General features: G+C 45.3%; 1 protein-coding gene and 1 long non-coding RNA gene across 16 annotated transcripts in view; one reads left to right on the top strand and one right to left on the bottom strand.

Annotated features, from left to right (window-relative positions):
* Positions 1-24,096, top strand: part of ITPR1 (inositol 1,4,5-trisphosphate receptor type 1) — a 325,544-nt gene that overhangs the window by 263,829 nt on the left and 37,619 nt on the right. For all 8 annotated transcript variants that reach the window (XM_053219026.1, XM_027042521.2, XM_053219028.1 and 5 more), the window contains 7 exons: positions 41-136; positions 2,648-2,770; positions 3,853-3,957; positions 6,799-6,991; positions 13,482-13,604; positions 19,576-19,751; positions 23,918-24,082. In XM_053219026.1, coding sequence (XP_053075001.1) covers positions 41-136; positions 2,648-2,770; positions 3,853-3,957; positions 6,799-6,991; positions 13,482-13,604; positions 19,576-19,751; positions 23,918-24,082 — 981 coding nt within the window. The remainder of the gene's footprint in view (positions 1-40; positions 137-2,647; positions 2,771-3,852; positions 3,958-6,798; positions 6,992-13,481; positions 13,605-19,575; positions 19,752-23,917; positions 24,083-24,096) is intronic.
* LOC106978954 (uncharacterized) overlaps positions 19,702-24,096 on the bottom strand; it is a 78,835-nt gene continuing 74,440 nt past the window's right edge. For all 8 annotated transcript variants that reach the window (XR_008297026.1, XR_008297025.1, XR_008297027.1 and 5 more), the window contains one exon: positions 19,702-19,833. This is a non-coding gene — a long non-coding RNA (uncharacterized LOC106978954). The remainder of the gene's footprint in view (positions 19,834-24,096) is intronic.

The following is a 24,096-nucleotide window of genomic DNA, read 5'->3' as shown; positions in this document are numbered from 1 at the left end:
GCTCCTCTCCATTTCCTCCTCCCTTTCTTTGTCCAATTAGAACAATGCTTCCAAGTTGCTGCTGGCCATCATGGAGAGCAGGCACGACAGCGAGAATGCAGAGCGGATACTTTACAACATGAGGCCAAAAGAACTGGTGAGTTGGATGGCTGGTCTCCCAGCCATGACTCCATGCAGAGAGTCAGAACAGCATCTGTGGCAGAAAAGGAACCTGCTTCCTTGAGCTTTCTTAAAGATGCCACAGATCACAAGTATAAAGACAACATTGGATTCAGGTCTACGACTCAGCTGGAAAAGTGAAGTACTACTTTGAATAAGTGGCATCTGCCCTCTCCCTGCTGCATAGCTGCCAGTGGCAGCCACCCTTGCCTGTTGTCCCTCCTGCAAGATGGTGCAGCGAGCAATCTGGGGGCCTGGCTTTCCCTTTTTGGTGGCTCACCTTGGGCAGGCTCCTGACTGCTCTGCACCACAGTTTCCTCATCCCTTAAAGGAAGATGATGATGTCATGCAGGCCTGAGGGCTGTCGAAGATGAGACAGTTCGCATCAGGCCCTTAGCCCAGTGCCCAGTGCCCTCCGTGACTTGTAGCTCCTTCCCCCTCCTTCGTTCTTCACTGCTGCTCTCTGTACCTTGTCTGTGTCCAGAGCTAGAGAATCCCCGTCTCTTCTGGCTGCCAATAGTTTGGGCAACAGAAGAATGTTTGTTGGGAGCTGATGTTCTGAGGGCTTTTTTTTTTTTTTTTTTTTTTTTAATATATATAGGAAAAACCAATCTTGCTTATTTTTGCAGGGTGATATTCACGATGGGCTGTGACTTCCAGGGCAGGGGTTAGCGCTACAACCTGTGAGACAGGCAGCTCTCAGAGACCATGAGACGGGCTGAGGAGAGAACTCTATTTGGACTTCTTCCCACACAAATAAACTGTAACCGACAGCTAAATGAGGGCACTAAAACTTTTCTCTCGCCTGGTGACCTGTGTGCGCTGGGGGCCAGGCTAAAGTCCCTTCATGTATTCCTTGAAATAAAGTTAACAGTGAGCCCAGCTCTTTGATCTCTGAGGTCAGGAGTGAGTTCTCAGCCTGAGATGGATGTCCTCCCCGAGTTTACATAACAACTTATGTAACAGGCTTGGGGGGAGCTCCAGGTGTCCCTCGTGAGTAGGACAGAATAACTTCGCAGAGACCCCATTCCAACTCTCATAGACCAACAACAGCCCCCTGCCTTGATGGGATTAATGTCAGCCCCCAGGGTCACACATGCCACAGACTCCTGGGATGCCCCCTTGTGGTTGGGGAACATCATTCACAGCTCACAGGAAGTCAAGGGCTTGCTGGAACAACTGGGTTCTAAGAATTCACATAGAAGAGAAGCTAATGTCCAGGACACTTCTGCACATATGTGCATGCATCCGTGTGAATTCTGGCACTCGTTCCATGCAACATGTTGTCTATTCAATTTGGTATTAGAACTAACAGGAAATCGAGCTCAGAGAGCAGGAATCTCAAGGATCTTTTCTCCAAATTTATTTTTCAGGGCCTGACCTGGTGTCAGTACAGAAATGTACAGCCCTCTGCATGCTTGGTCTTGGATAATGAGAAATAATTCGGGGTAATAGCGTTGTGGCAATGCAGGAAGCTGAAATGCCTTCTGAATCATTAAAGAAAATGATTAATTTTCAGTTCAACTTAGGGGTTGAAGGCATTTTGTTCTTATTCTTTGATTAAATCTTGAATGATTTGTTCATTTGATAAACATTGGCCAGGCCCTACTTTGTCCATGGCGTTTTTCTGGGCACCAGGGAGGGATTGAGAAACGAGGAGACCCAGCCCCTGGGCACTGGGTAGGGCACTGAGGTAGGTGGGAGCAGTAGACAAGTACAAAAATGTACTAGGGAATGTGCTCTGAGCGTGAAACCAGTGACATGCATGGGTCCTCTGGTAGCACATTTCAGATCAAGTCTCAGCTCATTAGCCGTATGATTTCAGGAGTGCCTCTTTACTGCCCTGAGTCTGTTTCCTCATCCATAATAACTGGGAATTGTTGATATTTCATAAAATGAGGATGAGTATTAAATTCCCCAAAAGAATGTTGATATACTAAACAGGTGTGCTTGGCACAGAGAAAGGCCTGAGTAGATGTTATTTGTTGATGGTGTTATTTTTACATGGAATAGGGACAGAGAAACGTAGATGGGAAAATGTGGAATTGGAGATGACAGTTTGGCTAGCTCTTGCTAAAGGTTAGTGGATTTCCTACTAGTTGTCCCTTGAAATGGCAAAGGTCAGAGGTTGGAGAAAGATGGTAGGAGGGAATGTGGAGATAGGAAAAGTCTGGCTTCTTGTCTACATTTGTGTCATATTTTATTGTTTCAGGGAACTTCTATAACCATTGTCCCCTTCTAAGGAGACATAATACCTCTTGGTCTAGTTATAGCACCGGGGTTTAATTTCTTATGTCCGCGGAAGTTGATTGGTAGAGACTGCCCGTGACCGTGTTGAGAAGGATTCTGAGGCTGTATCCAAACCTGATAGGAAGCAAATGCTGAGCCTGATGAGCACTGTCTGCCCCAAGAGGGCAGACTCTAAGATGGCAGTCCTGTGTGGGTCTCTCTTGAAACAGGGGCTTCCTTTGTTTGACCACTCTTACAGGTGGAAGTGATCAAGAAAGCCTACATGCAAGGCGAAGTGGAATTTGAGGATGGAGAAAATGGTGAGGACGGAGCTGCCTCCCCCAGGAACGTGGGGCACAACATCTACATATTAGCTCATCAGGTATGACCTGTCCCTGGGTCCCCGCGTCAGGCACGGTTTGCCTTCACTGCCAGAATTCCCAGCAGAATGTGCGCTTCAACTTGGTTCTCCCCTAAGGGTTTAACCTGGGGCTGTTTGTATTCATGGTGATGTGGTTCACAGGTACTCGTGGCAGCCTGACCCAATGTCCCGCCTTTCAGGGCTCTTCCATTTTCCCATGGGAGGGTCGTGTCCTTGGAAATCCCCACGTTTCTTAAAAGCCTTCGCACTGAGCCTTGACACTTACATAGTTTATGACTGTGTTTGGAGACAGTTGAAAGGAGTCTTAGGTTTTTCATAAATATTGATGAGTCTATCTTAACAATCTAAGAAATAAACCTCAGCTACCTTGCCTCCTATCACGTTTAAAAATCTTTGGGAACTAACCTGTCATTATGAGTTCTTTGTGTTTGCTTTTGGGGGGTGGGGGGTGGGGAGTAGTAATTCTTCCTACCCTGGCACCAGAATGCCCTGTTTCATAACTCTCTTCCCAAGTGTCTGGGCTTTTGAAGATACTTTCTTTTTCTGGAGGCTGATATGCCTTGAGCTCACTGATGTGTGTGGGCAGCTTGTAACTCTGCTGCAGGCTTGTGCTTCCTGTCCCTTTCACCTCGCTGGGCTAGAGGACTTAGGAATAAAGCAGTAACAGTATTGGGTGGGATGGTATGCCCTGCTACGGCGTGCTGGCAGAAGAGAAAACCATCTCTTGTCCCACGTCTCTTCCACTACCCATGTTTTGCCACTCAGTGGGTTTCAGAACTTTCTGAGTGGAGACCTGTGTGGCTGTACAGAAAACCCCATCTCTCTCCCACGTGGCTGAAGAAATTGGGGGAAAGTGGGACCTCATGTGGGCATGAGCTTTCTCCATGCTGTTGTCCCACGCTCCCAAAATAGCTGCTGTGCAGAGCATACCTTGACAGGATGTAGTAAACCTCCCGCCATCTTTGCCCTTCAGCTTACCACTGTGTATGATGCATTCTTTATGCCCCACAATGGAAAGGGGTGCACGTGTGCCCGTCACAAAGTGACAGTGACTCCCCCCGTTTTCTGAACTTGTGTTCTAGTTGGCTCGGCATAACAAAGAACTCCAGACCATGCTGAAACCTGGTGGCCAAGTGGATGGGGATGAAGCTCTGGAGTTTTATGCCAAGCACACAGCCCAGATAGAGGTAAAAACAGAGGGAACTCAGGGCTCGGGCCTGTGTTGAGGGCCTGCATTGGGCTCTGCCCTGTGCTGGGGCTGGCACACAGTCATTCGTCTGAACAGCAACGTGTTGGTTATGCATTCTGACAAGGCTGTGAGGACAAGTAGAAAGTATTGTAAGAAAGTCCAGCAGAGGGACCTGCTATGGATTGTGCTGGTCACAGAGGCCTTTTCTGAAGAAAGGCATTTAAGCACAGACCTTAGGAAAAATTGGATTGAAGCAGGCAGAGCTTGTAGGGAAGAGCTTCTCACACCTGGGGAATAACGACAAGTGGAGGCCCTGAGGAGGGAGACGCTAGGGGAAGACGGGGAGCTGGAAACCGGTGACCAACACAAGGTCCGAAAGGAAAGACCGGTGGCTCTGGGCCCGCAGAATCCTGTCCACCATCCTTTTGAGAAGTCTGGATTTACTGGCAGAGCCATGCAGAACTGAGGGAGAGTTTTACAAAGAGGAATGGTACAGTCAGATCTGCATTACACATGCACACACACACACACACACACACACACACACCCCATACCTTACTGATCCTCTGTGAACTCAATGGGGCCATCTTGCATTTTGCAGAGAGGGAAACTCTGAAATAAGACTCAGAGAGGTCGTGTCATTTGCCCAGCTAGCAGTGGCAGAACTGCGGTTGTAATCCAGGTCTGGCTGACCCCAGAGCCTGTAGGTGCATTTTGTTACCTGCGTTGAACCCAGACTTGTGTCTCCAGGCTCTAGGCAGTGAGGCATGGTGTGCCTTGTTTGGCTAACAAAGAAGTGCACAGATTGAGGATCATTGCTGGAACAGCGATTTTGAAGGGCTAACAGACTCCTTTGGGCCATATGAAATGTTCAGGATGGAGACTTTTTAAGAATATATTCTTACAAATGTATCAGGTGTCTGGGCTGTTCTAATAAAATGTGTCATTTTACTGATGAGTTGACCATGGCAGCGCATGTGGGCAAATACTCTTAATTTATTGTTAACAGTGAGAAGCTTGATGGCAGCCCTGCTCTGTCCTCTGGAGCCCTTAAAAGACAAGCTTCAGGTGTTTGCAGTGTAGGATGTCAGAGCTCCTTGGTTCACTGGAGAGAAGACTGAAGCTTGATGAGGTTCCGAGGCATGAACAAGGTCACCCAGGCCTGTTAGAGCTGGGGAGGGATTGAAGTGTGTTCTTCTGACTACCGGTTGTAAGTCTCCTGAAAAGGAGGTGTGGACAGATATGAAATGATGAGGAGAAATGGTCAGGCGTGATGTCCCTCGCTCTCAAATCCTACCCTTGGCTAGCCACCCATTTCTTCCAGTTTCCTGAAGAAGTTACCTGTGAAAAGCTGGAAAATACCCCATTACTCCCTGGGGCTTCCTCATAGAGTGATCATGGGAGTTAGCCTGGGTGTGTCTGGAGTCTGGGACTTAGTTCTTGTCAGGGGGCCTCCAGTGTCATCGTCCTTTCCCTCTTGACAACAAAAGCACTTCTCACATCATAGTCGTTCAGCTTAGGAAGATCCAGAGGACACTTGACTGCACAACAGGCAGACTGCAGTACAGACTCAGTCCCTGAGCCTATCCAAATAGAAGCATCACCTGTGGGCAGGTTCCAGTCACCAATCCTCAAACCACAATTCCATTTAAATGAGGTTGACTGAAGAACCAGAATCATTATGACAGTGAAGTTTCCTGTAACCTGATCTGCAGCTAGATTGGGGAACCACTGGTCTAAAGATCGTGCCTCCCAGAATTTATACAGATAGGGCTATGGGAACCTGTCTCATGTCTGAGAGAGTTTTCCACTACAACTGGACCTGAGTCACTTCCCTTGCTGTGTCAGGGAGCAAAAGTGTTGGAAAAGTGAGAACCAGATCTTCTTGTAGAGGGCATTGGCCCTCACCTGACTTCTCCAGCCTCTGGGGTGAAAGAATAAAGAGAGGTCATGCTCCTATTGTACCACAACCTGTACCCCTTTTGAAATGCCAACTCCCCAGGATGGTGACTAAATACAGTGTCCTAGAATCTGCACAATCCTGACCAGACTACCTCCTGTCTGGAGATTGAGCCAGTCTAGGAAGGGCACAGAGAAAACCTGTAAGGTGTCTACTCCAGGGCTCGACATAGCTGGTTCAAAGAACAGTGAACGCTGTGCCAGTGTTAAATGGCCGTACTAGTTCATGCCCTGTACATCTTAGATGCTGTGACATCATAGGAGGCCAATGCAACTGGATAAACCGAAATTCTCTTTTTTAAAGTTCCTATTTAAGAGAAAAAAGAAAACACCTAATTTTGCCATCAGAGAAGTTTAGAAGAGGTTTGCACCACAGTCTGGTGCTGTACTGTCCAATATAGTAATCATTAGTCATGTGTGGCTGTTTAATTAAAATTAAATACTCAGTTTGTCAGTTGCACTAGCCACATGTGCCAGTGCTCAATGGCCACGTGTGAGTAGCGGCCACCTTTTGCAGGGGGCAGATGCTTAGATATAGAACCATTCCATCATTACAGAAAGTTCTATTGGACAGCCCTAGTCTAGAGCCTCATTTGGTTTTATGCACAAAACACAGTTTAAATTGAGACAAAAGTTAATCACAGTAAAAGCAATGGGTCTCAGCTTAAAAAACAAAACAAAACAAACAAAAACTCTTCTTGGAGACTTGCCCAAACTGTTTTTTATATAAATCTGAGAGACACAGCCCAGTCTGAGAAGGCTCCAGAACAGGTTCGTATTATATTCAGTCTTGAATACTGAGCCCATGACCGATTGCAGAGATCCTCAGTGAAAGGTTTTTGAAAATGACCGTTAAAGCTCCTCTATTTTTCCACCCTAGATTGTCAGATTAGACCGAACCATGGAACAGATTGTGTTCCCTGTGCCCAGCATATGTGAATTCCTAACCAAGGAGTCAAAACTACGAATATACTATACTACAGAGAGGGATGAACAAGGCAGCAAGATCAATGACTTCTTCCTGCGGTCCGAGGACCTCTTCAATGAAATGAACTGGCAAAAGAAACTGAGAGGTGGGTCAGCACTGCATCCACAACACGTCAGAGCGATGTCCTCCTGGGGTTTCAGAGACCTCAGCTTGATGGTGGTGGGTGTGCCTCCAGTTGGACCAGAGCTAGAATAATTTACAGTACTTCTACCTCTGAGCGCCGGGCAGACCTAGATACCTTTGTAGCTGATCAATGGGCTCTGGCCTTGGGGAGGCATCTCCCCAGAAAAGTCTTCCTTCATTCACCATTTGATTTTATTTGATTGGAGAGCTCTGTGGAAGACTTTCAGAATGTCGTTTTTTGGTATCTTGATGTAGAAAATAAAAGGAAGGGAGAAAAAGCAAGGCTTTGAGCTCTCAGGATGGTGCACTTGAGCAGGAAATTCAGCCAGCTTGACTGCTCATTTACTAGCTCACCTGCTCTGAAGACACTGGTCTCTCCCTTTTACAGGTGTAGCTCAGGTTTTAGACTCTACTGTAATCATTTTATAGGCAGTGGAATCATTTGCCACATAAGACGCATCGTTGCTCACCACCTAGTCCCACTGCGATGCCTGGCCAGTCGGGCTGAAATAACTCATTTAAAACACTTTTATAGGGCTGTCCCAGAGGGCTTCTCAGCTCCTGGTTTTCATTAGGATTTTAATGGGATCCTTCAGTACTGACAGTACACTCCGCACCAACTGTTGTGACCAACTTAGAAAGGACTGTGCTTTATTTCTGTCTGTTAGTCAGGAGCCAGGTTTTTTTATTTGAAACCCTGGATTCCAGCTACAGTTGTGATCTTTTGGGCTCTTTGTGCGGGGCGGGGCTGCGGGAGTGGAAGCGGAATTGGAGGTCAGTTTCTGGGAGCTTCTGTCCTCTTCCTGCCTCCCACCAGCTTGAGCCAGAACAGACCAGCCTTCACTGCATGCTTCTTTCACTTCACCAGTCGTCTCCCTACCTCCCTGCACCCCTAGGTTTGGCCAGTGGCAAAGAGGGTTGTGCACACACGTCAGCCAGAAGACCTGTTCTCATCACACCCCCACCCCACAACATTCTCACTCATCTCTAAGGCTACCTCATCATCCAGCACTTTCAAACTTAGAAAATGTTTTCTGGGGTGCGTCTGGCTGGCTCGGTCAGTAGAGCATATGATTCTTTATTTTAGGGTTGTGAGTTCAAACCCCACATTGAATGTAGAGATACTCAAAATCTTTAAAAAAGGAAGGAAGGAAGGAAAGAAAAAGTAAAGAAAATGTTTCCTGGCCACACCCATTCCTTACCCAGTCCCATGCTTGGTGTCTGACGAAGAGGCCAGGAGGCCTTTAGAAGACCAGCTCGCATGTTCTCCTTGGTAGGGACTTCAGAAGATTTAGGGTGCACTTCTAACCGATATCAGTGTGTCTTTCATCCAGGCTCCTCCAGCTCAAGCGCCATGAGTAGCCTTGAACACCCACACAACACAACGCTTAGGTGAACACAGAAAAAAAATAGCAAAGTAAGGTAGGCATAGACCCTATCCACTTTGCACTCTTGTGTTTTCAGCTCTTAGCCTCACTGGGGTGGTCTGCGATTCCTGCATCAAGGGATAATCCTGAATCCCCGTATCCAGACCTCCACCGTAGTTACTAGAACTGTGACTTTGCTCTGATCAGTGTATAGGTCTACTAAGACTGGTCAGGTATATTCATTCCCACAATTCTGGGAGCCTATGAAAACATAGAAATACATGCTAGGCTCTCCAGGAGGCTTGGGAACCGACAGAAGGGTTTTCACCTTTTCTTGTGAGGATAGATACCTTGTGATCGCTCTTTATGAGACGGTTGTTTTCACACAGGCACAGGAGGAAGACCTCAGCCCCAAGAGGTGGGGGAATCTCATTTCCATTCCGCTTCTGCTCCCCACTGGCTGTGTGGCCCTGAGCAGATGGCTTCACTGCTCCCAGACCCCCACCTACAAAGTGGGGAATGAAGATTGATTGACTCATTGATTGTGGAGTGCTCACGTCATCATCCTTCGATGTGTGTTGCATTGTAGCTAATGCCTCCTCTTGCTTAGTCTGCCTTTGTTTCAGTATAGCTTAAACACAGCTATAGTTGTCAACTGAAAGATTTTAATTGGCTTCAAAGCTATCTGCTGGTAAGAGAGAAATTGAAAACAGTAACTGGATGAAACATGATATGCGTATTTAGGGAGGGGAGAAATGCCCTCGTTAGAAGTGCAATTAAAATGAAAAACACTCTTCTCTCTTACTAGCCTGTTTCTCTTCTAATAAATCTGTAGGAAGAAAATTTCTGCTTTATTCATGAAGCTGCTTTCCCCTTTCCTGAAAGTGTCACAGAACCACCTGTGCTTTGGTACATCTGGAGCTAGGGCTCAGATGTAAAGTCAAGTCTGTCCCAGGCTGCTGTAGCTTAGTAATTTCTTCTGCAAATCTTATGATACTCAATTCCTATGGTCTCCTGAAGCCCTCTTCGCTGCTCTTCTCACAGAACATGCACATGTGTGCGCGCGCACACACACACACACACGCACAGCCTGTTCGATGTGTTCACATCCTTTCTCACCCGTGCCTCTCTGACACCTTCTCCTGAAGTTCCCAGCCCCAGTGAAGTAAAACTCTGGGCTCAGAGAATGAGAAGATCATGAAAGGGGAAACAGAGGCCTGGTTACATATGCTGACGTATTCCTGCGTGGGGTTTTCCCTCATGGTTATCATACCCATCCAAATAGAGCTGGGGAATTCTGGAGTCCCGGTCCCCGAGCACAGCCCAGACACAAAGGCTGGGGAAGAGGGTTACCACATGATGCCCTGGGGTTCAGTAATTTAGACTGACCTGCCTAAATGGGATCGTGGCATTCTGTGTTTTTACTGTGAGGTAGTAGGTATATCCACTCAGCCAACTTTTACCCATCCTAAGTAGAAAACATGCTACGGAGTACAGCAGGGGGGGTTCATCAGTGTTTAAGCTGTGATTCCTTCCTGTGTGAACGTACCATGTGATGGGCGCAGGCAACGCAGGCATATTTTTAAGTAGCTATAATTGAGCCACCTGATGATGAGCAGGACTGTAATTAAGCAGTGACACGCCATGGAAGTATGGGAAAGGCAGCCTTCTGAGAAAAGGCGGGATCTGAACAGCATCTGGGAGGATAGATAGCACTTGGATAAACACAAGCCTGAGAGTTTGGGGAGAGGGAAGGTGTATTCATTTCCAATTGCTACTGTAACAAATTACCACAAACCTGGAGGCTTACCATAACATACATTTACTATCTTACATTTCCGGAGGCCAGAACCCTACAAAGGTTCTCCTCAGGCTAAAATTCAAGTGTTGTCAGGACTATCTGCCTTCTAGAGGCTCTAGCTTTTTCCAGCTTCTAGGGGCTGCTTTTGCATTGTTTGGCTCTTGGCCTCTTCCTCCATCTGCAAAGCCAGCTGTGGCCAGGAGAGCCCTGCTCACACTGAAGGACCCTGTCTATGACACTCCCACACCCTTCCTTTGCTTGTAAGCATGTTTGTGATTATGTTGGGCCCACTGGATAATTCAGGATAATTTCCCCATCTCCAGATCCTTAACTGTATTACATCTGTGAAGTCCATTTTCCCATGAAAGGTAACATATTTATTGATTCTGAAAATGAGGATGTGGACATCCTTTTGGGGTGGGGGGGAGGGCTGCTATTTTCCCATCACACAATGTACATTAGTTGCATTATATTGCTGTATGACAACTTACCTCAAAACTTAGGCTTAGGGGTGCCTGGGTGGCACAGTCGGGGAAGCATCCAACCTCGGCTCTGGTCATGATCTCCTGGTTTGTGTTTAAGCCCCACATCGGGCTCTGTGCCAACAGCTCAGAGCCTGGAGCCTGCTTCAGATTCTGAGTCTCCGTCACTCTGCCCCTCCCCCTGCTTGCACTCTGTCTCTCTCTTTAAATAAACATTAAAAAATGAAAAAAACAAAACACTTAGTGGCTTAAAACAATAAATATCTATTTCCTCACAGTTTCTCAGTGTCCTGAGTTTGGGAGTGGCTCAGCTGGGTTGTTCTGACTCAGGGTTTTTCATGAAGTTGCGGTCAAGATAGCAGCCAGGCCCTCCTCATCTGAAGGTTTGATGGACCTGGAGGACCCATTTCTCTGCTCACTCACGTGGCCATTGGTAGGAGGCCTCATTTCTTGTACACCTGGGCCCCTCTGTAGGGCTGCTTGAGTTCCACACAAAATGGTGGTTGGTTTCCTCAGAGCACATGACTGAGGAGAGGTAAAGGAGGAAGCTGCAGTGCCTTTTATGACCTAGTCTCAGGAAACACGCCCATCACTTCTGTACTGTCTTAGAAGTGGTGACTAAGTCCAGCCCACACTCAAGGGAAAGGGGATAAGCTGCACCCCTTGAAAAGGAGAGGATCAAAGACTTTGGGGACATATTTTTGAAATAGCACGGGGACAGTGCACAGAGGCTCAAGGTACCACATGCATTCAGGGAGCATCACTAGACTGGGATGTAAAGGTGGCCTATCTGGGGAAGAGAAGCAGGAGAAAAAAGAGTCTGGAAAGTTAAATGGGATCACAGTTTCATGTGTAAATAGAAGACAGTGCATGTCAAGGTTGGTCTCTAAGTATCTTTTTGCACCTGGATAGATACTCAGTTGATTTGAAGGACTGAATATTCATCATATTCAGAATGATACTACAGTTCAAGTGTGTTAGCTTTATAAATACATGATTTATTTGTGAGCTGCATGCCATAGTTGAGGGTCATTTATTACAATTAAAGCATCCTGCAGTGGCTGCTCTTATATTTGATATTGAGAGCCCCTCTGAAGAGAATTTTGGCTTACATAGACCATTACTGAGCTTTGCCATTTCCTATTTTTCTTTTACTCCGTACGAGCTTTTTACAAATACGCAAACGTGGAGAGGACATTATAAATTCCCATGTACCCACCGCTCAGTTTCAACCATTACCAACCCTTTGCCATTCTTGCCACCCAGCTCTTCTGGAGTCTACATATCCAGATCAGAAATGGGCTTCATTCCCAGAAGAAACACTAGTATCTGTTGTTTCCAGGGCAGATGATTTGTCATCTTAAATTTGTTTCACCACTTTGCTTTTAAAAAAAAAAGTTAATTGTTACTGGAGGTTGACTGAATTCTGGACAGCTCCTCTTCTGAATGTTGACATGAGCCACTTACCTTTGTCCTTGTCACTAGCCCCAAAGGATCACTGACCTGGGTGATGATATCTCCTCCGTAACTTCCACCCCCTGCTGGGCCTCAGTTTCCCTCATTTGTAAAAGGAGAGATTTTTAAAGTAGATGGTGCTTGTAACCCTAAAACTCTAGACTTTGGAAATATTTCCTGTTTCCCAAGTACAAACATGAATTGAGCGATTATTAAATTACCCAGGGCTCTGTTTAATTGTGGCATAACTTTATTTTGGAGAGAAGCTTTCAAAGACTTGGCTGCTGCTCTAGGCATCATTATAGGGCCATTGAATATGTCATTGGCTGCTGTCCTAAAGTTAAGTGATGACTTCATTGGGAAAGAGAAACACACCATAGAGACCCATTCTCCCATACTCCATACTTGTTTGGAGGGAGATAATGTTGAATGAGTCTACCTATTAGAAACTCTGCTTCTGGCATGGAGACTGAAATTATTCCTACCATATCTATATTTGAGCATCATCCGAAGTATAAGGCACCACTGGAAAAGAATTCAGTGGAAAAGGAAGCACCACCACACACAATGTGGCCAGAGGCCTGTTGTTCTAACACTGAGCATGCCCAGCCAGTGTGGTATTGCCTGTATAAGATGGCAGCAGTATGGAAAGTGTCTCTCACCTATTAGTGATGGCTTTGGTACCTCATCCTCTCTCCATGGTAGCCTTTGAGAATGGGAGCTCTGCTGCTCACTTCCCGAGTCAGCAGCTCCCTGCCCCTGGCGTGATCATCAGACTTGAGGAAAAGGGCAGATGGCTCAATGTCAGGCAAAGGATCTGTAAGTTAGTGGAGGATTTTGAGCAAGACAGGAGTATGGAAATGGTAGCCACCCTAGTCTGGAGCCCAGCTCAGCCAATTCTGGATGCTCTGTGTCCCTCCAACTGGAGCCCCACACTTCTAAAAGGCTGGTTAAGTTCTTGGGTCTGTCTGAGCATCTCCTCTGGTCCCAGATTCAGTGGTTGATTGAGGATTCAGTGCATGAACTCTGGACAACCCCCAGATTCCATAACTGGTGGTATTGACTGGGGCATGCAGGGTTTTTAGATGTTCCAACTTTTCTCCTTTTCTTTGCTTCCTTGACCCCAAATACATTTTCTGTTCCAATAAGTACTCCAAACAGAAATAAACCAATCTGATGTCGTTGTGAGCCTGTGAGTCAACCTCAAAACAAATGATCATTTTTCTTACTGTTGTGGTAAAAACTAGGAACAAAAGTGGGCTTGTGGGGCAGAGCGGGAGGAAGGGCCAAGTGGGATTCCCAGCGTTCTGAATCGAACCTTACATGGTCTCGTCTTTGTTTTCACAGCCCAGCCCGTTCTGTATTGGTGTGCCCGCAACATGTCTTTCTGGAGCAGCATTTCATTTAACCTGGCTGTCCTGATGAACCTGCTTGTGGCGTTTTTCTACCCATTTAAAGGAGTTCGAGGAGGTACCCATATTTTCTATTTCAAAGAAACTACTAGAAGTAGCAGGAAGGTTATGACTTGCATCTTAAATATGATCCCTGGAAGTATTGGTGCAATATTATGGGATCTCAGTTACCCATTTTCAGACAAGATGGGATTGCAGCTTTTACCACAGATTTAGTTTTAAATCTCACTTAAAACAAAATAAATTTTGTGTCCACATTTATCTAGCAGGAAAGACCGAGAAGAAGTTGTACACTCCGAAACCTGTAAGAAATAGTCTCAGTCAGCCTCCTTGTTTTAGATATTGGGAAACTCTCGTCTCAGAGAAGTTGAGAGATTTAGCCAAAGCTGCACAGCTAGCTAGTGGCAAGGCTAACCCTAGAACATAGACATTTTGATGTTCAGTCCTGTAGATGATTTTCCCCATCCCATATTTAGAGAATTAATTTCAAACTAAAGAATTTGTGAGGCATGTCTGGAATTTTTTTTTCTTTTTCTTTTCTTTTTTTCTTTTTTTTTTTTTTTTTGGCAGGGGGCTTGATGAGACGGGACTTGAATGACTAAAGACTGCACCTCTTTGGATGGTTAGGCTATTAAGAGCTCTATGCCAGCATTCTCGCAGTAGAACATGTCCATGATCTTTATGGATATCCTCCCCAGCCCCTCTCTCTTTCCAGTCCCCTGCCATGTACATTCTACATATTTCTCTGAGAACAGGCAAACAAGTCAGGAGGGCCATTTATTTTTCTCTTTGTGGCTCCTCCATTTGCTTGACAGTGTTCTAGAGTTATTTACATTTGCGGGGTTCTGGGGCCCAGCAGAAGCCCCTCTCCTGTTATATATCCATGGCCCCTTTTCTGACACGTTGTACAGCCTCTTGAGAGATCTCTTTCTCAGCTACATTTTTCATCAGACCTACCTGTCTCATGTACATATGTAACAACTGACCAGTAGCCACCTTTTGTGAAATACAGGGAATGGAGCCCAAAAGTAAGACACCAAAACAGTAGAGCAGTTCCAGGTTTAGCTCTTGAGCCTAATAATGCAGATGGGTATACATGATGAGACAGCATGTCTATACTTACAGTCTATTTAAGGTCCATTTTGAAAGCGGTAACTTGTTCTGTGATGCTTAGGTATCCAACATACCCATTTGAGGAGTTAGCTTTTCTGCTTGGTGATGGCTTTGGTACCACATCCTCTCTCCATGGTAGCCTTTGAGAATGGGAGCTCTGCTGCTCACTTCCCGAGTAGCTTTTCTGCTTGGCCTTCAGTTACCTTGAAATCCTTGTTTGAGTGATTTCCACCCCCCCCCCCAAAAGCACTACCTAAACACAAGTCTGGGGGTATTTTCCTTTTAAGTGCCATGTCAGGGGTCATAAACACCCCTGTGTGAAAAGATTCTGCAGATCCACAGGGCTGTGAGGTTTGCTCGGAGAGGACATGTGCTCAGCCAGGCTGCCGGTCAGCAGAGATAAGAGCGTGAAATAGAGTGACAGAAGAGCTTTGCCCTCTTTCCATTTCAGGAAAGTTGTCATGCTTATCATCACTGATTCTTCAACCATTACCTTGGATGTGTTTTCCTTTATTCCCCATTTCTTTCACAACACTTAAAATTAGCTTTTATTATACACCTTGACAATTTTCTTCATTGGTCGTTTGTGGAAACGTTGAGGACCTTGTCTGAAGGGAGGCAGTTGACAGCTCCCCTCCCCTTCCATGGTAAGCCTCATCCAGCGGAATACTTGATCTACAAAGTCCAGAGTCACCATCCAGGCCTGACTCTGCCACTCATTCACCACGTGACTCTGGGCAGGCAGCTTCCGTTAGTCTTCCTTATCCTCTCTATTAAAAGATACTTAAAATGACCCAGTAGTTGGGAAACCTTGGTGTGAATTGGGGAATTGTCGTGTGGTTCAGGGAAAAATAGTGGTTGACCCAGTCAGGATCTCGGGGGCATCCTGTTTCCCGCCCATACAAGTTCAAGACCCAGTGAGGAGATGATTGTTAAAAGTCCCTCCAATTCTACAGTGGTGATCTGGTTGATCCGTAGTAGTTGAGACTTTCTGTTTTGGCAGTGCGGGCCTTAGAAACTTCATGTGGACGGATTAAATGGAAAAGCATAATTAGATCTCCCAGGAAAGAAGGAGATTGATCTGACCTCAGGAAGCCTTTTCCATTATACAGTGACTGAGCTCACTTCCAACACATCAATTCACTCTCAGATTTATTTTTCTCTTTTGTAAGACATGTTGGGGGCATCTTCTATGTTCACTATTAACCATCTTCAAGAGTAGGGGTGTGTTAGGCCTGCCTTGAAATAGCAGGTTACCTGGTTGGTTACCTGAAAGTATTTCTTTGAGATGAGTATTTGTTCATGTTGAACCCTAAAACCAGGATTTCCAAAATGTCCCAGTTGAATGTCCCCCCCCCCCTTTTTTTTTATGAATGCTGATATGGCTCTGTGGCTTATTAGGCCTCTGGCTGCCAAGAATACTGGTGGCCTTAAAAGCTCCTTTTCAAAAGTATCCTTTTCCCCCTTTATTTTAGAACTGATGAGTCACACAGCCTTTGGAAAGCATGAAACCTGGGCAGATTCACATTGTTTACTGAACTTGTGAGCATGCTACTATGATCAAAGCAAATGTATTACTGCCTTTTAAACTTTTTCATTTTTGAAAGTTTCAAATATACACACAAATAATAACAGTTAATTCACTGCCATGTATCTGTTAACCCAGCTTTAACAACTACCAACATTTTGTCAATCTTATTTCATCTATTCTCCAACTGTATTTTGAAAGATTTTAAAGAAGTCTAGACATCTTGTTGTTTTGCCCATAAATATTTCAGTGTGCATCTCTAACTTCTAAGAATATTTCAAAATATGTATAATTACCATAACATTATCATATCTAACAGAACTAACAGTAAATCATGTAATAGCCTGTCCATATTCATGTTTCTCCAATTGTCTTAAAGATGTCTTTCTATAATTGGTTTTTTTAAAATCTAGCATTTTTTAACACTGCTTTTATAGTCGGGAGACAACAGGTTTTTATTTTGGCCTCTTCAGGATTTAGGTACATCCACTGTACTGGTCCCATTTATTATGCTGAGATCTTTAGGCAGTTTAAGATGGTGATTTTTTTTAATTAAAAAAAATCTTTTTAATGTTTATTTCTGAGAGAGAGAAAGAGTGCAAACAGGAGAGGGGCAGAGAGAGGGGGAGATGCAGAATCCTAAGCAGGCTCCATGCTCTGAGTTGTCTGCACAGAGCCTGACACGGGGCTCAGAACTCACCACAAGATCATGATCTGAGTCAAGGTCAGACACTTAACCAACTGAGCCACCCAGGTGCCCCAGATGGTGATTAGACACTTAGAGAAAATGACTGAGACACTTAGAGTACACGGACTGGGAGAAAATATATACAAAATATATATCTGACCAAAGGCTAATATCCAGAATAAAGAACTCTTACAATTCAGTAATAAAAAGACTACGCAGTTAGAACAGTGGGCAGAAGATTTGATCAGATATTTCACAGAAGAATGGGCAATAGCACATAAAAAGATATTCAACATCACATGTTTAAAAAACTTTTTTAAAAGAGTGGGGAGCATGCCTGGGTGGCTTAATCAATTGAGCATACGACTTCATCGTAGGTCACGATTTCACCGTTCATGGGTTCAGGCCCCACGTCGGGCACTGCTGACAACTCAGAGCCTGGAGCCTGCTTCAGATTCTGTGTCTCCCTCTCTCTCTGCCCCTCCCCTGCTCATGCTGTGTCTTTCAAGAATAAATAAATGCTAAAAAAAATTTTTTTAAAAAGATATTCATTATCAGTAGTTATCAGAGACATGTGAATGAAAACTACAATGACATACCACTAGAAACCTACTAGAATGGCTACAATTGAAAATACTGAAAAAACAGATACATATTTATATATACACATACATAGAAACACTGATTCCACCAAGTATTGGTGCCGACTTAGAGCAAGTGGAACCCCATGTACTACGCAATAGTGCATTCACTCTGGAAAACAGTATGGTTGTGTCTTAGAAAGTTAAACATATTCTTATGATCCACATATCTATTTCCATGCATTTGCCCAAGGGAAACAAAAACTTACGCCAGTTTCAAGATGTGTACTTGAATGTTCCCAGTAACGTTATTTATAAGAACACAAACTGGAGACAACAAATACCCATTAATTGTTGAGTGGATAAGTAAATTGTGGTATATCCGTATTATGGAATATTACGCCGACAGAAAGAACAAAATACTTACATACAAAATAACCTGACTGAATCTCAGAAATTTGTTAAGTGAAAGAATTAAAAGCCTACCTACTAATATGATTATGTTTCCATTTTTATGAAATTGTGGAGAATGCAAGGCCCTAGTGATGAAAGGGAGGTCAGTGGTTGTGTCAGGGTGGAGATAGGGCAGCTGCAAAGAACACAAGAAAACCCTGTAGGGTCGGAAAAATGCTTACATCTTGATTGTGTTGGCAGTTACCTGTGGTCTATGACTATATAAACTGCCAGAACTCATCACGTTATGAGCTTAAAATCGGTGGGTTTTATGCGTTGTTGTTGTTTTTTAATTGGCCATTAAGGACCATCAACTTCAGAGGCTTACACACTCCAGCCATGTGCTCTGTCACCTTGGGCAAGACATGTAACCAAGATTCTGTTTCCTCCAGAGTACAGTGAAGACAATTGTTCAGCTGGATGGGAGGATCAAATAAATGAGGATCAGTGTCAACAGCTTCCTGTGATACCTAACCATTGTTAAATGCACAGGAAGTGACATATGCCTCAATATCCATGTCTTCCTGAATTTCCCAGAAGCTTCTGCCTCTCTGTGCCCATTTCTAATCAGGTTTTCCTTTTGAAGGATATAAAAAGGGAAGAGGGAAGTGGTTGGGAGTGGGGGGAACAGTTTCTAGAGAAAAAGTGTCTCGGCGGACATGGACAGAGTGAACTAGGGCAGCCAGCAGGCTCGTGGAAGAGCTGTAACTCGCAAGCGAGTGTCTTTCCTGGGTGGGGCTTCAATCCCAGCAGTTCTGGAGAAGCGAAACTCCTTTATATAAGTGGCCTTGATCATGTAGTGCTGCTTGTTTACATCTGAAGGAGACTCAAAATGTGACAGCATTTGAAATAGGGTTTTATTTTTTTTAATGAGTGTTTTACAGAACTATATTTTTAGCCGTGTTGGCTCATGTTATATAACTAAGCCGTCTCGTGGGACACTCTAAATAGAACTTGAAATAGCAAGAGATGACAAAAACTGGTATAAGCTCTTTGACTACAAGGATAATCTAATTGTAGGATGATGTTAATGATACGGAAGTTGCCTTCCTCCTTCCCTTGAAGAAATCTGATTCAGGCAGGAGACCTGCAATTTTCCTTTGCATACTTTTAATAGAAATTAGAAGTTTAGGCTTCCAGTTCATCTTCCTGAAGAGTGAAATGTGATACATGTATGGATTTTATTGATGGAACAAATTCATCTGATTAGTTCCTACTAGGTGCCCAGTGCTTCCCTCAGGGAATTTGGAACCTGGCTGGGGGGCATTTAGGGTAGGGGTGGAGGGTAGAGAAAGACAGGTAAACTGACACCCAGAAAAATAGTGTTGTATACGGATGACCAGGGTGGGGAATGAGAACACAGAGAAGGAGGGGCACCTGGCATAGTTTTCTGAAGAGGAAGGAGGTGGGGATGAATTGATGGTGAAGACCTAAGATGAATAGGAAGGGGAGAAGAATTCCCCAGGTAGAACGAACATTGGTCAAGGCTTGCCAGTGAGAAGACATGGGTATGATGGGTTATGTCGAGGGGCACAGAATTGGAGGTAAGAATTTGGACAATGAGGCCCATTTGTTAATTGAAGAAAGTGTAATTATACCCATTTTGGTCTGTCTTCGCTTACTCGGTGAAATGCTGATCTCTGAGAGCCCCACCTTGTCTTTCCAGGAACACTGGAGCCACACTGGTCAGGACTGCTGTGGACAGCCATGCTCATCTCTCTGGCCATTGTCATTGCCCTCCCCAAGCCCCATGGCATCCGGGCCTTAATTGCCTCCACAATTCTCCGGTTGATATTTTCGGTTGGGTTACAACCCACGTTGTTTCTTCTGGGAGCTTTCAACGTAAGTAGGAATACCTTCATGGCCACTTGCTTGTTGACATGCAAACAGGAACGCCTTCCATTCTGGTTCCCAGAATCTTGCCCTGTGTTTTCAGGGCAGAAAAAGACTGTTGGGGTCAACTGTTAAAATAGCAGAAGCAAGAGCAGTGTGGGTGGACATCTCCCTCTTAACCTTCTCATGGTCCAGTGAACCTCTTAATCTGTTATCTGGGCATTGATAGTCTCCTTTTTAGGGAAAATCCCTCTCAGAAGTAAGGGAGGAAGAGGGAGAGCAGTTGAGATGTAAATTAGTTCTCCCAGTCAGGTCAAAGCTTTGCTGGGACGGGAGATTTTAGCCAGTGTAATACGTCAAATGATCGGATATTAATACAGCACACCCACTTGTGTGAGGGCCACACAGAATCAAGAGAAGAGGCAGGAGGAATCGCTGAAACAGAAATGGAGCACATATACAGGTGAGGAGCAGATCCGTTATTTCGAAGTCAGTGGTGAAGTTTGAAAGTGCTCCTCCACTGTAGTTGAAGGATAAGTGCCAACTGACCCTGCAGGGGGACTTCTTAGCAAGTGGAGACAGCTGACACAGGACCATAAATCGGAGGGGTTTCCTGGTGAACAGAAGTAGAAAGTTTGGATATGTGAGGCAGTGTGGGGATTGAAACTGCTTTCCAGAGGTTTCTGCCCTGGTCATATAAGGAAGCTAAGGTCACTGTACAAAAATGGAAGTGATGTAACAAAATAAGACTAATGTAGTAATTCGTTGCATCAGTAAGTGTCCCCAAATGGGTGTGTTCATATGGCAGAGGCAGCAAGGACATTAGGGGAGCAGGGACCACTTCAAGCCAGTGAGCCCCAGGGGATGAGGCAGGATTGCAGCTCTGTTGTAGAATGGAAAGGATGGGCCCGAAAGCAGGGATAGAGAAGAGCATTTTCCGAGACGCCCCAGAGGCCGAAGCAGTAGGGAAGGCCCAGGACACTCTGAAGAGGTGGCCAGCAGGAGAACTCCCCTCCGTGTGGTTCAGGGAGGGCTGTGTGGGACCTGACCCCGGTACAGGTCACCAGGGCACTGCATTTGAGGAGAATGCCCTTGGACCTCATCCTCCAGGTCAGCACTTCCAGAGCATGTTTCAAGTTGATAAATCTTAGGTGAGAAGGGGGTTCCATGATCCAGTCAGTGAGGGAGAGGCTGCATTAAACAAAATAAAAGGGTTTTTACTGTAGGATTTCTGAGACACTTTAACATGCACGATAAGGGTTATGAATCTCTAAGAAAGGGAAACAGTGTATCTGTGTTTCCTAAACTTACTGGCCCACATTTTAAGTATCACGTGGAATTAGTGTGGTAGAATATAGGTTGGGAAACTCTATTCCCAGTAGTGGGAAATGACTCAAGTTTTTCTGAGCAAAGACATGGTATATACAAAGAAGTATTCTTGGCAAAATGCCCTCAAGTAGTGGCATGTGATGTGGATTCAAGTGGGAGGGACTGGAGGCAGGTGGACCACTTAGGACCCCCAGCAGAGCTTGTGAGTAGGCGTGACAAGCCCGGGTCTTGGTCATAGTGTGGAAGCAGGAAGGAAGGGACTGATGCCACAGCTGTAAAGGAAACAGTAATGTGCGGTGGGTGTAGAGGCCAAGCCTTACACCAGAAAGCCATGGGGGCACCTTGCGCTGGGGCCTCTTCTCCAGGCCGAGAAGGCGTGACCATCTTGACGGGGAGACGAGGGAGGCAATTCCAGCTCCACGTCTTCAATCCCACATGACTGGAAAAAGAACGAGGCAACGGACAGAAAGGAAGTCATGCGGAGACCTAGTTTTCAGGGTGAAAACGCACTTAAACTGTCGACTTACTAGGCTTGAGGTGACAAAGCAAGTCATTTATGTTAGCTGTGGCATTTGGAAACGTATGAGCAGAGTGACAAAGACTCATCAGTGCTGCAGAAGGGAAGAGGAAGCCACTTAAGAAGGAAATACAGAATAAACAAGTAAAGAAAAAGGGGAAAACTCAGCAGTTCAGAGGTGGTTGTCCTGTGTCGGCCGTCTGGTTGTTTTGTGTTTCTGGGCTTTAATCATTGCATGGTTCTCTCTTCTGTTACATACATCAGTTGGGGGAAAGACTTAAATTAGACAATTAATTGCCATTTCTAGTCACATTAGCTGAGTGGGGAGAGCTGAAATAACTAGCATAAGTAACTGTTCAGAGTGAACCAAAAAAGGGAAGTGATCACGTGGAGTATGTAGGAGACCAAAGGGTGGCTTTGGGCAGAGAAGGTATGCTGGCCTGCAAGGGCTGGCAAAGCAGGACGAGGTGGTGTCCTGACAGCCAGGCACGGGGGCGGGAAGGGGGACACGGGGGGGCACTGGGAAAGGGGGGCTGCTGAGCCCTGTCATGTTGCAGGTGCTGGGATTAGGTGCTAAGGGCAGACAGACTGCTGCATGTGCCCTGGCAGAGTCCTGGAGACTGGGGCGGAGCTGCTACGGTGGGGAGGTGGGGCCGGAAGCCAGATGTCAGACTCCTTAAGCAGGGTCCGTCGGAGGTGAGGACACTGGTCTTGGACCAAGACTGAGAACCCTTATTTGCTGCTGAAGCAATAGAGGCAACCAGGGCAGAAGTTGTTAAGGGGCTTGAGTGGATTCAAGTGAAGTGAATTGCTCTGCTGAGCTGTTCAGAGCCCTGGCAGGTTTGAGGTCCTGTAATGTAAACCAGAGCATGGCCGTCCCCCACCCACCACCCCGCCCTCCCCAAACCTCATCAACACAGATCATCCAGAGCCAGTGATACTCCCTCACCCTATGAAAGATCCTGTACTACCGACAGCTAGAATACTAGAAAAAAACAAAACTGGTAGACTGAATCTTTATCCTGTCTGAGAAAGCCTGACTTTCTCTTTGGGCGTGGGCTTTCGCTCTTACCTGATTGCTGAGAAGCTCACTTACACTGACCCACCAGATTAACTGGCAGAATTTCCCTAGTACCTACAGCCAAGGTAGCTAGGGCAGCAGAAGATGGTTTTACCGCATACATCTGAAAAGCTTTCTCTTCAGCCTTCTCTTGGTTCGAGTTTTTCTGTCAACATGTTGCTAGAGACAGCGTTCTAGGCTTGGGGTTTCTGTTCAAGGTGGGACTATAACAGAGTAGATCGACCTCCAGTTACAAATGCCAGGAAACCTAATCCATGCCAGTCTAAGCAAAGGAGAAAATGCATAGTTTCATGTGACTGAGAAAGGAAGATCCTAGCTTTAGGTGCAGCTGAATACCGTTGCCCAGGCAGTAGCCTCAGCATCCAGTTGCATCTTTTGGGTCTGCATTGATTGTACCCCGAGGCTCAGTGGTATGGCAAGATGGATGCCAGCAGCTTCAAAGCTTACTTTCTGTCAGGTTCAAGGTCGGAAGGAAAGAACAAAGTTGTCTTTTGCTGCAAAAGGTTTCATTGGGTATCATTGGTTCCATTTGGTCATGTGACTGTCCTTGAACCAATCCACATTGCCCGGGAAGTAGTATATTCCAATCAACTGGGATGGAGCCCTGCCCAGATTTCAAGGACTGATAGATGGAAAGGGACAGATCCCCAAAGGAAAATTATAAGTTATTCCCAGAAGAGGGGGCAGAGGTATACAATTCATCCTGAAGTCTCCCTTACTGTTTTTTTCCTCCAGAAAATTCTTATTTCCCCTATGAATTAGGAGTAATAAAAGACAAAAACCAACTGCTTCTCATTACACTGCAACCCTTATAATGCCTAGAATGTAACAGAAATTCAGAAAATGCTAATATTTATGCTGATCACAGGGTTCATAGATTGAGGTCACTTCTGTGTTTGACTAAGTCATATAAGAATGTTAGAAATGATTCATATCTCATTTCGAAAATCATAATTTCAGTATGTGTTAATTTTGTTTTTGTCATATACAAATGCCACTTGATTACTGTTGCTCCTGAAGTTATTTGACTACCACATAATTTGAAATATGCCTGAAAAGCAAAGTAATGATATGACTTAGATCTGCAAAATGGTTCTTGGCGTGTTTGGTGGGCACTTGGGTGCAAAAGGAAGCTTTGCTCGGGTATAGTTGCTAAAATACCTTGAGTGAAAATGGCCCTCAGCTGTCACAAAGTCTGAAGTTCGGCATGATCCATTCTTATGTGGCTGTTCCTGTCATTATTCTCAGGTCTGCAATAAAATCATCTTTCTGATGAGCTTTGTGGGCAACTGTGGAACGTTCACCAGAGGCTACCGAGCCATGGTTCTGGATGTTGAGTTCCTTTACCATTTGTTATATCTGCTGATCTGCGCCATGGGGCTCTTCGTCCACGAGTTCTTCTACAGTTTGCTGGTGAGTTCCTGGTG

This window comes from Acinonyx jubatus, chromosome A2, assembly GCF_027475565.1.
Source record: "Acinonyx jubatus isolate Ajub_Pintada_27869175 chromosome A2, VMU_Ajub_asm_v1.0, whole genome shotgun sequence".
Classification (NCBI taxonomy): Eukaryota; Metazoa; Chordata; class Mammalia; order Carnivora; family Felidae; genus Acinonyx; species Acinonyx jubatus.
Note: the sequence above shows the minus strand (reverse complement) of the source record. Positions and strands in the feature narration are given on the sequence as shown.